The following is a 16,405-nucleotide window of genomic DNA, read 5'->3' as shown; positions in this document are numbered from 1 at the left end:
CAACTTTATAGACTATAAAAATAAAGAGCAAGTTAAACCCAATGTAAAAAAAAGAAAATATTAAGGATCATAGCAGATGTAACTAGAAAGTGAGCAGAATGAAATAAATAGAAATTAACAGAATGGAACAGAAAACAGAAAAAAATAGAGAAAAACCAATGAAAATAAAAGCTGGCACTCTGACAAGATCAATAAAATTGGTAAACACCTTTTATTTTATTCATCATGGGAAAAGGGGAGAAGACAAAGATTAACAACATCAGAGGAAGAACAAGGACACGTCTAAAAATCCTATTTTAGGGGCACCTGGGTGGCTCAGCCGGTTAAGCGTCCGACTTCAGCTCAGGTCATGATCTCATGGTCCATGAGTTCAAGCCCCACGTCGGGCTCTGTGTTGACAGTTCAGAGCCTGGAGCCTGCTTTGGATTCTGTGTCTCCCTCTCTCTGTGATCCTCCCCCATTCATGCTCTGCCTCTCTCTGGCTCAAAAAAATAAATAAACATTTAAAAATAAATAAATAAATAAAAATCCTATTTTAGATGCCTAGGTGGCTCAGTTGGTTAAGCGTATGGCTTCAGCTCAGGTCATGATCTGTGGTTCATGGGTTTGAGCCCCACATCAGGCTCTATGCTGACAACTCAGAGCCTGGAGCTTGCTTTGGATTCTGTGTCTCCCTCTCTTTCTGCCCTTCCCCAGCTCTCTCAATCTCTCTCTCTCTCAAAAATAAATAAACACTGCGCAAGGATGACATGCAAATTCGTGAAGCGTTCCATATTTTAAAAAATAAATAAATAAAATAAATAAATAAATAAATAAGTAAGTAAGTAAATAAACATTAAAAAAAATAAATAAAGATCTTACTTTAAAGAGATACTATGGGAATAACATGATCAACTTTTTGTCAATAAATTCAACAATGTAGATGAAATGGACAAATTCCTTAAAAGGCATTATCAAAGCTCACTCAAAAAAAAAAATAATGACATAAATAGTAATATATTTACTAAAGAAACTGAATTACTGGGGTGCCTGGGTGGCTCAGTTGGTTGAGCATCCAACTTCAGCTCAGGTCATGATCTCACGGTTCGTGGGTTTGAGCCCCGCATCAGGCTCTGTGCTGACAACTTGCTCAGAGCCTGGAGCTTGCTGCGGATTCTGTGTCTCCTTCTCTGCCCCTCCCCCGCTTACGCTTTGTCTCACACTGTTTCTCAAAATTAAATAAATGTAAAAACAAAATTAAAAAAAAAAAAGAAACTGAATTACTAAACTTAAAAGGTTAAAAACTTTCCCATAAAGAAAACTCCAGACCTAGATGTGGTTTTTAATAATTTTCAAATACAAGTTACCAAGATACTTATCATTCACTACTTAAGAAAAAAAGTCAATTTTTCATGTGTCATAAATATCAGGTACTCTCATTAGGCATCACCTAATCTTATTTCATACTCTTCTCCAGTTGCCACCCTCCAATCCAGTTTTTCAAACTGTCCCCTAAACATATTATATTAATTACTTTTTTTTGTAGGCTCCATGCCAATGTTGGGCTTGTAGAGTCACATGCTCTACCGACTAAGCCAGCCAAGTGCCTCTGAACATATTATATTATGTTTATTCCACCATCCATGACTTAGCTCATGATGTTTTCTCCCATACCCAGAAAGATCTCATGCTTCCCTATCTTTAATTATCTTTATTATATTATTATAATTATCCATATTTATTATATAAAAATTTCATATAATTATTATCTCTTATTGTCTTTAAGACCCAACCTAACATCTCCTACTTTCTTAAAATGTTCTCTAATGAAAATGGGAAATAGCTCTTGTTGATTTCAATGCCTGTGGTTACTAAGAGATACTGTCACATATATTTAACTTAATTTAAGGTAGAGGTCCTTTAATGTTTGAACAGAAAGAACTGAATCAGATTGACCTCATAAGTCTTAGATGAATAGGCTAAAAGTTATCTTCAACTCATTTTCTAACAATGATTCTAGTTTTAGGGGCGCCTGGCTGGTACAGTCAGCAGAGAATGCAACTCTTGATCTCAAGGTCATGAGTTAGATGTTGGGTGTAGAGACTACTTAAATAAAACTAAAAAAAATAATAATAAAGCAATGACTCTAGTTTTGTTTTGTTTTTTTTTAAGTTTATTTATTTTGAAGGGGGTTAAAAGAGGCAGAGAGAGGAGAGAATCCCAAGCAGGCTCTGTGCTAACAGCACAAGCCATCCAGGCACTGGCAATTTCTAATATATATATTTTTTTTCAAGGGTAATTGCTTCTTAAATTATATACATGAGGCACCTGGGTGGGCTCAGTCACTTAAGCATCTGACATTTGATTTTGGCTCAGGTCACGATCTCATGGTTCCTGAGATCGGGCCCCACATTGGACTCCCATGCTGACATCCCGAAGCCTGCTTAGGAGTCTCTCTCTCCCTCTTTTTCAGCCTCTCCCCCACTCACATATGCATGTTTGAACACACTCACTCATTCTCTCTCAAAATAAATAAATATTTTTTAAAAAAGTAAAGGGATGGAAAAGATATTTTATTCAAATGAAAACTAAAAGAAAGCTGAGGTCACTATACTTATATCAGATAAAATAAACTTTAAGACAAAGGCTATAATAAGAGACAAAGAAGGTCATTAAACTAAAATCCACTTCTATTAATTACACATAAGATTCAAATATTCAATCTAAAGAAAAACACTTAATCATTTTGGCTCTCCTCTACATTCACATGTTGATATACTTATTAAAGTATAATTATGTCTGGTCTTATTATTTTAAGTCAGGTTTAAAACCTCAAAACCATCTATCTAATGATAAAGGGGTCAATCTAACAACATGACATAACATCTGTAATTTTTCATGCACCCAACACAGTAGCACCTAAATATATAAACCAAATGTCAACAGACCTAAAGGGAGGGATAGACAGCATTCAATAATTGTACACAGAACTTTAATACCCTACTTTCATCAATAGATAGATTAGTTCAGACAGAAAATCAATAAGGAAACATTGGACCAGATGGACGTAACTGACATATACAGAACATTCCATCCAAAAGCAAAAGAATACACATTCTTCTGTGGTGTACATGGAACATTTTCCAGAATAAATTGTGTGGTAGGCCCTTAATAAACTTAACAAGACTGAAATCATCAAGCATCTTTTCCAACCATAATGGCATGAAACTAGAAGAAAACTAGAAAATGCACAAATATGTGGAGATTAAACAACATGCTACTGAACAACCAGTGGGACAAAGAAATTAAAAAATATCTTTTTTAAGATGAATTAAAATGGAAATAAAACAACCAAAACTTATGGGATGCAGCAAAAGCAGTTCTAACAGGGGGAGGTTCATAGTAATAAACTCCTATACGGAGAAATGAGAAAGATCTCCAAAACAACCAAAAACAAAAACAAAAAAACCCACATGACAAAACCCTAACTTTACACCTCAAAGAACAATAAAAAGAAGAACTAAGCCCAAAGTTAGTAGAAGAAGAACATAACAAAGATCAGAGTGGAAATAAATGAGACAAAATATCAAATAGAAAACATCGATGAAACTGTGGGACCCAAGGAATTTAACAAAACTCCCCTATCCCTGGACAAGCAGAGCAAGACTAACTCCATTTTATGCTACACCCACCATCTCAGGTATAACCCCCACATGACCTACTTATTGCTTAAGACACTCCCCCACCCTAGTCAAGCCGCAGAGCACACCCTTACTGGAAACCGGCTCATATAGGAATATGGAACCCCTAACTGCCAAAGAATGTAAACCCCGCCTTTTGCCCGCCAAACTTGCGTGCCAATTCTGACCAGAGTGATAGGCTAGTTCAAACAGTTCACTAAGGGTAAATTGTAATTCAATTGCCACCTGCATGTGGACTAACATCACTATGCAACTTTCTGTGTGTTACAATCTCATTGGCCATTGGCCCCTATAAAACTGCTATGCCTCTTAACCTAGGGGTCCAAGTCCCTGCTCCGCTGTGTCAGGTATACTTGGGCCCAAGCTCGAGCTTGCAAATCAACTCTCGTGCGTTTGCATCGGTATCGGCTCCTTGGCGGTCTCTGGGATTCGAAATCGGGGTATTACAAAACTAAACACTGGTTTTTGGAGAAGATAAACAAAATGCCCAAGCCTTATCTTCTCTCACCACTTCTTCTCCATTAATTCCAATTAAACATAATTATATCTTATCACACTATCATCTAAACTCTTTTTATCTTTTTTCTCTTTAGAGTGCATACTAAATAATTATTTCTAACCTAGTCCAGTTTCACTAATTCTCTTTTTAGTCATGTGTAATCTGCTATCAAACCTATCTTCTGATTTCTTACTTTTAATCATTTTATTTTTCTTTTCTATAAACTCTACTTTTTTTTCATGCCTATCATGCCCCTTTTTGCAGTTTCCAATATTCTTACAATATTTCCAATTATGGTGCCTTGTTTCTTTAATGCCTGGTTATTACTGCATGTCTTAGATAATTATTTGAAGAGTTCTCAAAGCCTCCAAAAGAAGATGCTTTCCTCCAAAAGAAAACTCACACTTGTGTCTGTTAAGTACCTAGGTAATTACCATTCTGGAACCAATTTAGACTGAATTCAAGGTTTGAGGTTTCTCTAACTGTCCTGTAATGAGAATTTTGGTAGCAATCTCATATGAGGAATATCAAAGAAAGATTTTTCAGTGAAAGGTTTTTCTGGTGTTTTGTTTTTGTTTTTTTCCTTCTCTTTTTTCTCCCCTATTCCGCTCGGTACCAAGACAACTCTCACAGGAAAAAAAGACAGTTTTTCTTTAGATTTGCCCTTACCCAAAGAGTTTATCCCCGCAGGGCCCCAGTTTAATGTGCAGAGTGAGTATTAAACTTCTGATCTTGGGAGGACTACTTGCCTCTTCACTCCAGGGGACCATCAAAATTAAAGCTCACAGCTTCCTGATCAAAGGCATTCAAGGCAAAAGTGCTTCAAATACTTCAAACTCTCTGGCATTCATCTGCAATTCCTCTCTCTTTAGCACTTCCTTGCCTTTAGGATTTTTTCTTTATATTCCAATACTTTAACTGTCATCTCTAGAACTGGTTTAAATAATTTGGCTTCCCATTCCCAGAATCAGAAATCCCACACTTTATTAATCCTCTTCAATTTGTTAAGTTTTTGAATTAATGACTCTCAAATAGGTAAGTCACCTCAAATTCAATCATTTGACATTTCTGAACATCAGGTTTATCATTGACAAAGTAAAGAGGTTGAGCCAAATTATCTCTGATTCTTTACTGTTCTAAAATACCAGAATTTATGCATACATATACAATGTCACATTTCAGATTGTGAATATATCAGCTCATTTAATAACTATGCCAAATTATGCTTTCTGTTGCTTATTAACAGGTTCTATTTATAGTAGTCAGATGGGCAAAGTTTTCTCACAGTACTATTAACAACTCCAGAGTAACAGTAAGACTCACATTTGATAAAGAGAAAGAGGAAAGGGCTCCCTTCTCCATCTTCTCAAACCCAAGAGCCAAGACACAATCTGCCATACCTTGAAAGAAAAATGTAATCATTAGGAAAAATTAAATTTCAAGACACCTAACCAAATACCATTAAATACTTTAAGTAATTTATATAAAATTGAAAAAGATGCTATAATCTGACAAAATGTTTAATAAGTGAAAAATTAGAGTAAATTCTTATATGATTCCAGATAAGAGGAAAAATTACGTATTTAATTCTTTTATTCTAAATAATTTGTATGCTAATAAAACTTTTTATTAATATGGAAATATGGTTCAGTGAAAACAAATATAAACAACCAATTTTGGGTTTTTATTAATTATTTTTTAATGTTTATTCATTTTTTGAGACAGAGCGTGTGCACGCACACGAGTCCGAGAGAAAGAGCGCCGCATGAATGGGGGCATGGCACAGAGGGAGACACAGAATCCAAAGCAGGCTCCAGGCTCTGAGCTGTCACCACAGAGCCTTATGCAGCACTTGAACTCACGAACTGCCAGATCATGACCTGAGCCAAAGTCATACATTTAACCAACTGAGCCACCCAGGCGCCCATAAACAACTAATTTTGAATTTTAAAACAAATAAAATTTAAAAATTTTTTAAAGGATCCTGATTAAAATCTTAACAGAATTATTTTTGGAGGGAGGGGATGCCTTAAAAATGATGTTAAAGTTCAACTGAACAGCAAAATAAGAATTACCAAAATTTTTCTTTAAAAAAAAAAAAAAAATGAAGAAACCTAACAAAGTGAGGGGCACAGAGGACTCAAGCATTATCAAACAATAAGACATTATAAAGCTCCAACAATTAAAATAACAGTGGACGGGCACTCGGGTGGCTCAGTTGGTGGGGCATCCAACTCTTGATTTGGGCTCAGATCATGATCTCAGGGTTGTGCAATCAAGCCCCAGGTAAGGCTCTGCATTGAGTGCCCTGAGTGCGGAGCCTGCTTAATTAAGACTCTCTCCCTCTGCCCCTCTCTCCCACTCGAGCACTCTCTCTGTTTATCTCTAAAAAACCAAACCAAACAGGGGTGTGCCTGGGTGGCTCAGCTGGTTAAGCATCTAACTCTTGACTTCAGCTCAGGTCATGATCTCACATTCATGGGTTCAAGCCCCACACTGGGCTCTGCACTAACACTGTTAGTGCTTGGGATTCTCTCTCTCTCCCTCTCTTTCTGCCCCTCCCCTGCTCTTGCTCTCTCACTCTCTCAAAATAAATAAATAAACTGAAAATAAAAAAATAAAACAAAACAAACAAAAACAATAGTGGAGTAGTAGAGCAATAATCAACAATCAACCAACAGAACAGAATAGAGGACCTAATAAAATACATTGGAATATTTGGAAATATAGAATATGGTATATACTCAAGAGAACTAAAAACACATGGCCACTAAAAAATGTACATAAATATTTATAGAAGCATTATTCATAATAGGCAAAAAATAGAAACAATCCAATGGCCGTTAATTGATAATTGGATAAACAAAATGTGGTCTATCCATACAATGGAACATTATTTGGTCATGAAATATAATGAAGTAGGGATATATGCCACAACACAGATGAACTGTGAAAACATTATGCTAAATGAAAGAAGGCACAAAAGGCTATGTATTATATGCTTCCATTCATTTAATGTTCAGAATAGGTAAATCCAGAGACAGAAAGTAGCTTAGTAGTTACCAGGTGTTTAGGAGAGGGGAAAATGAAGAGTGACTGCTGATAGGTTCAGGGTTTCTTTTTGGGGTGATAAAAATGTTCTAAAACGCTAGATAGTGGTGATGGTTACATGAAATCTGTGATTATACTAAAACACACTTAATTGTATAGTTTCAAAAGGTGAACTTATGGTACATAAATTAGATCTCAATAAAATTATGATTTTTTATTTTTTTAATGTTTTCTTTTTCTTTTTATTTTTGAGAGAGAGAGCGTGAGCAGGGGAGGGGCAGAGACAGAGGGGGACAGAGGATCCAAAGTGGACTCTGTGCTGATAGCAGCGAACCCAGTGAGAGGCTCAGACTCACAAACCGTGAAATCATGACCTGAGACAACGTCGGACACTCAACCGACTGAGCCACCCAGATGCCCTTACAGCTGTTATTTTTTAAAAAGATCTACATTATAGGGGTGCCTGGGTGGCTCAGTTGGTTAAGCATCCAACCCTTGATTTCAGCTCAGGTCATGACCTCACAGTTCACAAGATCGTGCCCTGAGTTGGGCTCCGTGCTGACAGCACAGAGCCTGCTTGAGATTCTCTCTCTCTCTGCCCCACCCCTGGCATGCATGTTTACAAGCACACTCTCTCTCTTTCTCAAAATAAATAAATAAACTTAAAAAAACAGTTTAAAGAAAGATACACATTATAAAAGCAATCCCTCTGGGGCACGTGGGTGGCTCAACTCGTTAAGCATATGACTCTTGATTTTGGCTCAGATCATGATCTCATGGTTTGTGGGTTTAAGCCCCACCTCTGGCTTTGTGCTGATGGCCTGGAGCCTGTTTGGGATTCTCTCTCTCTTTCCCTCTCTCTGCCCCTCCCTTACTTGTGCTTTCTCTCTCTCAAAATAAATAAATAAACTTTAAAAATCAATCAATCAATCAATCAATCAATCCCTCTGATGGTCATAGAGAGAAATGATGAAAGGGCAATAGATATTGCCCCATGTCTATTTAAGTACAGTAGACAAATAAACAATCCTCACCACCCTGTATCAGCTGCCGGGCTATAAACAAAGCAGTAGAACCAGTAGCACAGTTATTGTTGACGTTAATTATAGGAATTCCAGTCAGTCCCAAACTGTGATAGATAGACCTCTGCCCACAGGTAGAATCACCTGTACAGAAAAAGAAACAAAAACTAAAATATCTACAACATGGGAATTTATGAAGCTGCAGTGCAACATAATACCACAGTATGGTTGTTGTTTTTTTTCCAGTATTATGACTTTGCCTAGCATACAACACAGGCAGAACAATAAATACACTGACATCTTACTCAGAAAAAGGTTTTGCATTAAGCATCATTTACACTCCAAATATGAAAAATCCTCAAAACACAGTATGATATGTACTTTCTCTACATGTTACAATAGGAAAGTAGAGAAATGACCAAGTAATAGCGAACAATTCAATCTGGCTAGTGCTACATGATAAAGGAAGCAATGTTTCATTTATACTTCTTTACAAATCTTTAAAACTATACCATCTGATTAAAAGGCTATGACTTTCTCAGGGAGCCTGGGTGGCTCAGTTGGTTAAGCGTCTGACTCTTAATTTCAGTTCGGGTCATGATCTCAGTTTGTGAGTTCAAGCCCAGCATCAGGCTCTGCGCTGACAGTGCGTAGCCTGCTTGGGATTCTGTGTCTCCCTCTCTCTGCCCCTTCCCTGCTTGTTCTCTATCTTTCTCTCTCAAAATAAACAAACATTAAAAAATAATAGTAATTTAAAAATAGAAATAAAAAATAAAATAAAATTTTAAAAGGCTATGATTTTTCTCTTCATATAAAGGTTCCACAACTTCAAAAAGTTTAAAAGATCCTATGAGGCAGGTCATTACAAAAAAATAGTGATCCAAGCTGAATACACATTTGACTCCCTTTGCCAAGTAATACGGCCACCAAAGCAGACATGCTAGAGCAATGTAATGGGAACATCTGAAGGTATAGACTCTTCAGAAGTCTTCAGGGAAAACAGCAAAGTTCAGGACTTCCTTTTCAATAAATACATTGTGTATCTCTCTGACCTAGTAAATTTCCCTTTGAGAATTCTCTTGGTATCTTGAAATCTCAAAAAAATAACCACAGATATGCACACAGACTCACCTACGGTTATGCTTACTGTAGCCTTTTTTCAAAAACTTTTTTTAACGTTCATTTATTATTGAGAGACTGAGAGAGACAGAGCGTGAGCGGGGGAGGGGCAGAGAGAGAGAGGGAGACACAAGTTTGGGAAGCAGGCTTCAGGCTCCAAGCAGGCTTCAGGCTCTGAGCTGTCAGCACAGAGCCCAATGCGGGGCTCAAACCCCTGAACTGCGAGATCATGACCTGAGCTGAAGTCAAATACTTAACCGACTGAGCCACCCAGGCACCCCAAAGCCTTTTATGATAACTAGAAATCAGAAAAAATTTAAAATGTCCCATGAATGAATGAATGAATAAAGAAAGAAAATGTCCAAGAACAGGATATCATTACTACTACTAAATAAACTGCAGTAAATCCCAAAGACTAGAAAATCATACAATCATTAAAAAGGCTGTAAAAAGACTGGGTACATTCTAAATGTCCATTGAAAGGCAATGGATTCAATAAATTATGATATATCTATTCAATGGAATTTTATGCTATCATAAAAAATAGACCAAGGAAGCTCTTTATGATACAATTTGGAACAGTAGCCAAGAACTACTAAGTAAAAAAGAAAAAAAATTTAAGATACAAAATAGTGTGTATATTATGCTACCATGTATGTAACAAAAGGGGAAAGGGGAACTTACACACTCACACATACTTGTATATGTACAAATCACTTCTGAAAAGATACACCAGAAATTAGTGAAACTGGATGACTAAGTGAAGGTAACCATGAGACAGGGAGACAGGAATAAGTGTGAGATTTTCCACTATATAACCATCCACCTTTGGTATTTTTGTACCATGTAAATACTTCATCAAGTCCAGAAAAAAAAAAAAAACTTAATTGAAAAAATGCTGGGGCACCTGCGTGGCCCAGTGGGTTGAGCGTCTGACTTCGGCTCAGGTCATGATCTCGCGTTCCGTGAGTTTGAGCCCCGTGTCGGGCTGTATGCTGACAGCTCAGATCCTGGAGCCTGTTTCAGATTCTATGTCTCCCTCTCTCTCTGCCCCTCCCCCACTCTCACTTTGTCTCACTCTGTCTCTCAAAAATAAATAAATGTAAAAAAAAAATTTTTTTTAATGTTAATGATAACATAAAGGAAGACCTAATGGAGAATACTGACAATACTAAAATGAGAAAAGTAGGTTACCAAAAAGTATGTATACTAGGACCTCATTATTTTTTTTCTTTTTTAAGTTTTATTTATTTAAATAACCTCTACACCTAATATTGGACTCAAACTCACGATCCAGAGATCAAGAGTTGCACATACTTCTGACTAAGCCAGCCAGGTGCCCCAGGACCTAATTTTCTTGAAGAGAAAGTTGTATATGCATGCATACTCACATGCATTCATATTCACTGAAGGATAACACCAAAAATTAATGGTGATAATTTCTGAACTGGACAATGGGATTACAGGTGATTTCTTTTTTCTTGTCTTTTTCTGTTTCCTTTTTTTGTTATAATTAGTGTATATTCTTTTCCTAGTTAGAAAAAGTTTGATATGGGAATGCAAGCTGGCACAGCCACTCTGGAACACAGTATGGAGGTTCCTCAAAAAATTAAAAAGAGCACTACTCTACAACCCAGCAATTGCACTACTAGGTATTTATCCAAGGAATATAGGTATGCTGTTTCAAAGGGACACATGCACCCCAATGTTTATAGCAGCACTATCAACCATAGCCAAAGTATAGAAAGAGCCCAAACATCCATCGATGGAGGAATGGATAAAGAAGACGTGGTATATATACACAATGGAGTATTACTTGGCAATCAAAAAGAATGAAATCTTACCATTTGCAACTACGTGGATAGAAATAGAAGGTATTATGCTAAGTGAAATTAGTCAGAGAAAGACAAATACCATATGACTTCATTCATATGAGGACTTTAAGAGACCAAACAGAGGAACATAAAGGAAGGGAAGCAAAAATAATATAAAAACAGGGAGGGGGAACAAAAGCATAAGAGACTCATAAATATGGAAAACAAACAGAGGGTTACTGAAGGGGGTGTGGGAGGGGGGATGGGCTAAATGGGTAAGGCGCATTAAGAAATCTACTCCTGAAATCATTGTTGCACTATATGCTAACTAATTTGGATGTAAATTAAAAAAAGAAAAAGAAAAGAAAAAAGTTTAATAAAAAATTTTATTGGATACAAAAAAGTAAATGTTTACAAATTTTAAAATAACAAAGAACAAAAATTTATCTTCTGAACAGTATCTTTATATGGTAGAACTATGGGCAATTTTTTGTTTTTTAAAGATAAACAATTTTTTTTTAACTTATCTCCTGTTTTGGCAATAAACAATGGCAAAGACATATATTAAACTAGGCTAACACATAAGGGAAATCTAGGAATGATAGGAATAAGACTCTGAATTCTGATTTTTGAGGGTTAAAATTTACAAATGCCTCTGCACTGTTTATGAAGTTGCTGCTATATTAGGTGAAACACTTTTAGAATATATAGTTTACCACATACCATAAACGTAGCCAACACATGCCTGTTCCACTACTGAATAAGGGATCTGTGCATCAGATAAAGCTTTCTCGCCTATAAAAACAAAAGCGTTTAATCAAATAGTGCTTTGAGTATTTGCTTTAGGTGAGTAAAAATTAAGTTTAGAGTTTTCCCAGAGTAGATCTACCTCCAAATAGTCTACGTTCAATTCAAATGACAAACTTTCATCAAATCCTCTCAGACCTCTCCATTGAGAAATAACCATTTCTTCCTCTAAGCTACTACATCACTTTTCCATACCTCCTTTATGATACTTATATACTAACTATAAATATATTAAACCCCAAAATCTTAAACCCCCTTAGTGGCAAGGTCCTTGTCTTACTCATCTCTGTGGCTCCACTGTACCTCTAAAGGGCAAAATTGGAAAGAATATCATTATTGGGGGGCAGGGAGGGCGCCCACAGAGCCCTTTGCTGTCACACTAAACAGTTGGATAGTACATAAAATCAAAGGCCACTGTTTGCCCTGGCTATCTAGCTAAAAATTAGCCCAAGCTCTTTTCCCTTTGCCCTTCCTAATGAATCAGTAAGCAATTATCTGTATAGGTTCTTCTCCTTGACCCAGGATTCTTTTTACGGTTGCAAGGTTGTTCCACAATCAAGATAGACTACACAGTAACATCAATGTTCAAATACCTAAATTTTCTATTTTACCTGCTTCTTTTGCCAAGTCAGGATAGTCTCTTGAATTCCCAAGTCCAGGCTTTAGGAACTAGAAATATAGAAGGAGATAATAACAGAAGCAAATATAGTTAGATTTTTCTCACAACAGAGCACTGCAGAAATTCATTCATCTATTAGCTTACACAAAAACACACTGAGCACCTAACATACTGAGCACCTATCATGTTCCTGGACTCTGACAATAAATAATATACAGTCCTTGCACTCGGGGAGCTTCTGGTCCAACAGAAAACAGAAAATTATACTACAGTGTCCATAAGTACAGAATAATTTGGGAGGGAAAACTACATAGGTTCAGAGGGAGGATTAGAAAGGCTTCCCAGAGGAACTGACATTTAAATTAAGTCTTTTAGGATGGAGTTTGCCAAGTCAAAGAAAACAAAACTTCTAGGGCAAATGAGAGAATATGGCTCAATCCAGGTACTAAAAACAAGTTTATATTGCAGCAGTTGAAGTGCAAGATAAGTTACAGCAAGTGACAGGTACAGAAGAGTAACTTAGGTCCAAATGATGGTAACCACTAACATTAATTGGGCACTTACTGTGTTATGCATTACGCTAAGCACTTCACATATATTAACTCATTTAATCTTCACAATAATCCTAAGAGGTAGTCACTATTATTATCATCACTTTACAGTAAGAAAACTAGGGTATATAGAGAGATTAAGTAATTTGCCCAAGGTCACATAGCTAATAAGCAATGAAGCTGAAACTTCAGACAGTCTGGCTCTGGAGCCAACTCAGGGAACGTTATATGCATTCCTTTGACATCTGAGCTTTATCCTGAAGACAATGGATTTTTTTTTTAAGAGACTGGAAAAAAAACAACGAGATACTGCTACACACCTATTAGAATGGCCAAAATCCAAACACTGACAATACCAAATGCTGACAAGGATGTAGAGCAATAGGAAGTCTCACTGCTTGTGGGAATGCAAAATGGTATGTCCGCTTTGGAGGACAGCTTGGTGGTCTCTTATAAAACTAAACCTTCTCTTAACATTAATCCAGCAATCCTTGGTATTTATGCAAATGAGTTGAAAACTTATGTCCACAACAAAAGCCCACAGAGGCACATTTATAGCAATTTTAAATAACTGCCAAGACTTGTTAAGTAACCAAAATGTCTTTAGTAGGTGAATAGATAAATAAACTGTGGCACATGGAACACTACTCAGTACTAAAAAGATATGGACTATCAAGCCATGAAAAGACACAGAGGGTGGTGCCTGGGTGGTTCAGTCAGTTAGCATCTAAATACTGTCTTTGGCTCAGGTCACGATCTCACAGTTCATGGCACAGAGAAGAACTCCTTGTTGGACTCTGCCCTGACAGTTCAGAGCCTGCTTGGGATTTTCTCTCCCCACTCTCTCTGCCCCTCCCATTTGTGCTCTCTCATGCATACATTTTCTCTCTTTCTCTCTCTCTCTCAAACGAATAAACTTTAAAAAAACAAAGAAAAGACATGGAGGAATTTTAAATGCATGTTACTAAGTGAAGAAGTCAATCTGCAAAGCCAACAAACTGTATGATTCCAACTATACGACATCCTGGAAAGGGCAAAACTATGGAGATAGTAGAGATTAGTGGTTGTCAGAGGTTGAGGGAAAAGAGGGATGAACAGGCAGAGCACAGAGGATTTTCAAGGCAATAAAACTATTCTGTATGATTTTTTTTTTAATGTTTGTTTATTTTTTGAGAGAGAGAGAGAGAGCGACAGCGAGGGAGGGGCAGAAAGAGAGGGAGACACAGAATCTGAAGCAGACTCCAGGCTCTGTGCTGACAGCATAGACATAGGGCTCGAACCCACAGACCATGAGATCATGACCTGAGCCAAAGTCAGATGTTTAACCAACTGAGCCACCCAGGCACCCCATATTCTGTAAGATATTACAATGGATACATGTCATTATACATTTGTGCAAACCTAGAATATACAACACCACAACGGAACCCTAATGTAAGCTATAGACTCTGAGTGACAATGATGTGTCAGTTTAGGTTTACTGATTATAACAAATGCCCCATTCTGGTGCAGATTACTGATAGCGAGTGAGGCTGTGCATGTGTGGGGGCAGGGAACATATGGGAACTCTATACTTTCTGATCAATTTTGCTGTAAACCTAAAACCGCTTTGAAAAATAAAGCCTTATCTTTTAAAAAAGAGAGAACTGGGGTGAGAAGAGCTGCATTTTAGATTATTATAGATGTAATGTGGAGAAATGAATGAAGGGAATAGGCGGGAGGCAGTGAGGACAAATGATCCTGAAACAGTCCAAGTAAGAGTTGACTAAGATAACAGCAGAAAAGATGAAAAAAGTAGACAGATTTAAGAAACATAAAAGAGGAAAATCTACCAAACTAGGTAGATAAACAAACAAAAATAAAGTGGAGTGGTTTGCTGGTCAGTGGAGGTGCTAACAAAAAATTGGCTTTCAAAAAATTTTGACTGCAAGCCACAAAAAATACCTATTACAACAAACCCAGTAGACACATATATACATACATAATTGAAGCTAAATTTTCATGAAACACTTATCCTTGTTATACTGATAAAATATTTTCTATTCGATTTCAAGTTTTTAATGCTAGAAGCAACCTACCAAATTTACTTTTCAACCTCCCAGTGAGTCACAAAACCAGTCTTAAGTATTATATAGAGACTTGACTTAAATTCCACATTTCATTGCACAGTGCTGAAATACATCTGTTGAACTTGAACCAAAAGAAAACATTTAACATTTCTTCCCATTCTGTCTCATCCAATTTCTTCATAATTCCTGCATTAGGGAATCCTTCATAATTCCCTAATTCAGTACCTAAAAATTGCCTATTCCACCCCTACTTATTCTTCAATTCACTATCCACAATCAGATCATTTACAGAGAGCACTCATATACAGAGAACAGTATGCTAGGTTCTAACTGGTTATACCAATTCATGATTAAATTATAACCCATGTAGTGAAACAACTGCACTTTCCCAGTGCTTACTGAAATCAAGGTAATTTTTAAATGACTAGCCAAGCAAATAAACACATACAACACTACTTCTTCAAAATAAAAAGCATAGTTAGGTGGAAACTACCTAATGTCCATTAACAGCAGACTGGATCAACTGTGGTATGTTCACACAGTGGACTACATGACATCAAGTAGAATGAAAAATCTATAAATACACATACAATTATGGATGAATCTCACAAATATAATGCTGAATAAAAAAGCCAGGACTAATCTATAGCATTAAAGGTCTAAAGTCAGGATAATGGCAATCCTTGCAGGTGAGGAGTCGGTGACTGAAAAAGAGCACAAAGGAGATTCTGAGGTGCTGGTAAAGTTCTATTTTTTTTTAGTTTTTATTTGTTTCATCAAAGAAATGCAAAACAAACAAAAAGCACCATAAGGCATTAATAAAAACGGCAATTCAGTTTCGCTACTCTCCACACACTAGTCTTACTTGTTCCCAAAACATCCACTTTTAATTCTTTTAGACATTTCTTTTTTTTTATAAACTGCCATATTTCTAAATGTTCTTATACTATCATTTCTTTATCAATTTCAGAAATTATATCACCATCTCCAAAAAGGGCCAGTGAGGATTAGGTCTCTTTACCCCCCCCCCCCCCCACATATACATTTACACTTACTCCATCCCACTTATACAATTGAATAATTTTTTATTAAATCAGTACTCATTGTTTACTTCATTAAGTAAATATTTTTTATTACTGGGCCAAGTTGTGTGCTATAATTACATTTCCTATGG

The 16,405-nt window shown here is 36.6% G+C and overlaps 1 protein-coding gene across 4 annotated transcripts in view; it reads right to left on the bottom strand.

Moving 5' to 3' along the window:
- SCP2 (sterol carrier protein 2) overlaps positions 1 to 16,405 on the bottom strand; it is a 125,347-nt gene that overhangs the window by 104,429 nt on the left and 4,513 nt on the right. For 3 of the 4 annotated variants that reach the window (XM_030324973.1, XM_030324974.2, XM_030324976.1), the window contains 4 exons: positions 12,604 to 12,661; positions 11,909 to 11,980; positions 8,265 to 8,396; positions 5,503 to 5,579 (listed from right to left, as the gene is read on the bottom strand). In XM_030324973.1, coding sequence (XP_030180833.1) covers positions 5,503 to 5,579; positions 8,265 to 8,396; positions 11,909 to 11,980; positions 12,604 to 12,661 — 339 coding nt within the window. The remainder of the gene's footprint in view (positions 1 to 5,502; positions 5,580 to 8,264; positions 8,397 to 11,908; positions 11,981 to 12,603; positions 12,662 to 16,405) is intronic. The other variant, XM_030324975.1, reaches the window with a different exon arrangement.

This window comes from Lynx canadensis, chromosome C1 (genome assembly GCF_007474595.2).
Source record: "Lynx canadensis isolate LIC74 chromosome C1, mLynCan4.pri.v2, whole genome shotgun sequence".
NCBI classification, from domain to species: domain Eukaryota; kingdom Metazoa; phylum Chordata; class Mammalia; order Carnivora; family Felidae; genus Lynx; species Lynx canadensis.
This window is presented reverse-complemented; position numbering and strand designations above follow the sequence as displayed.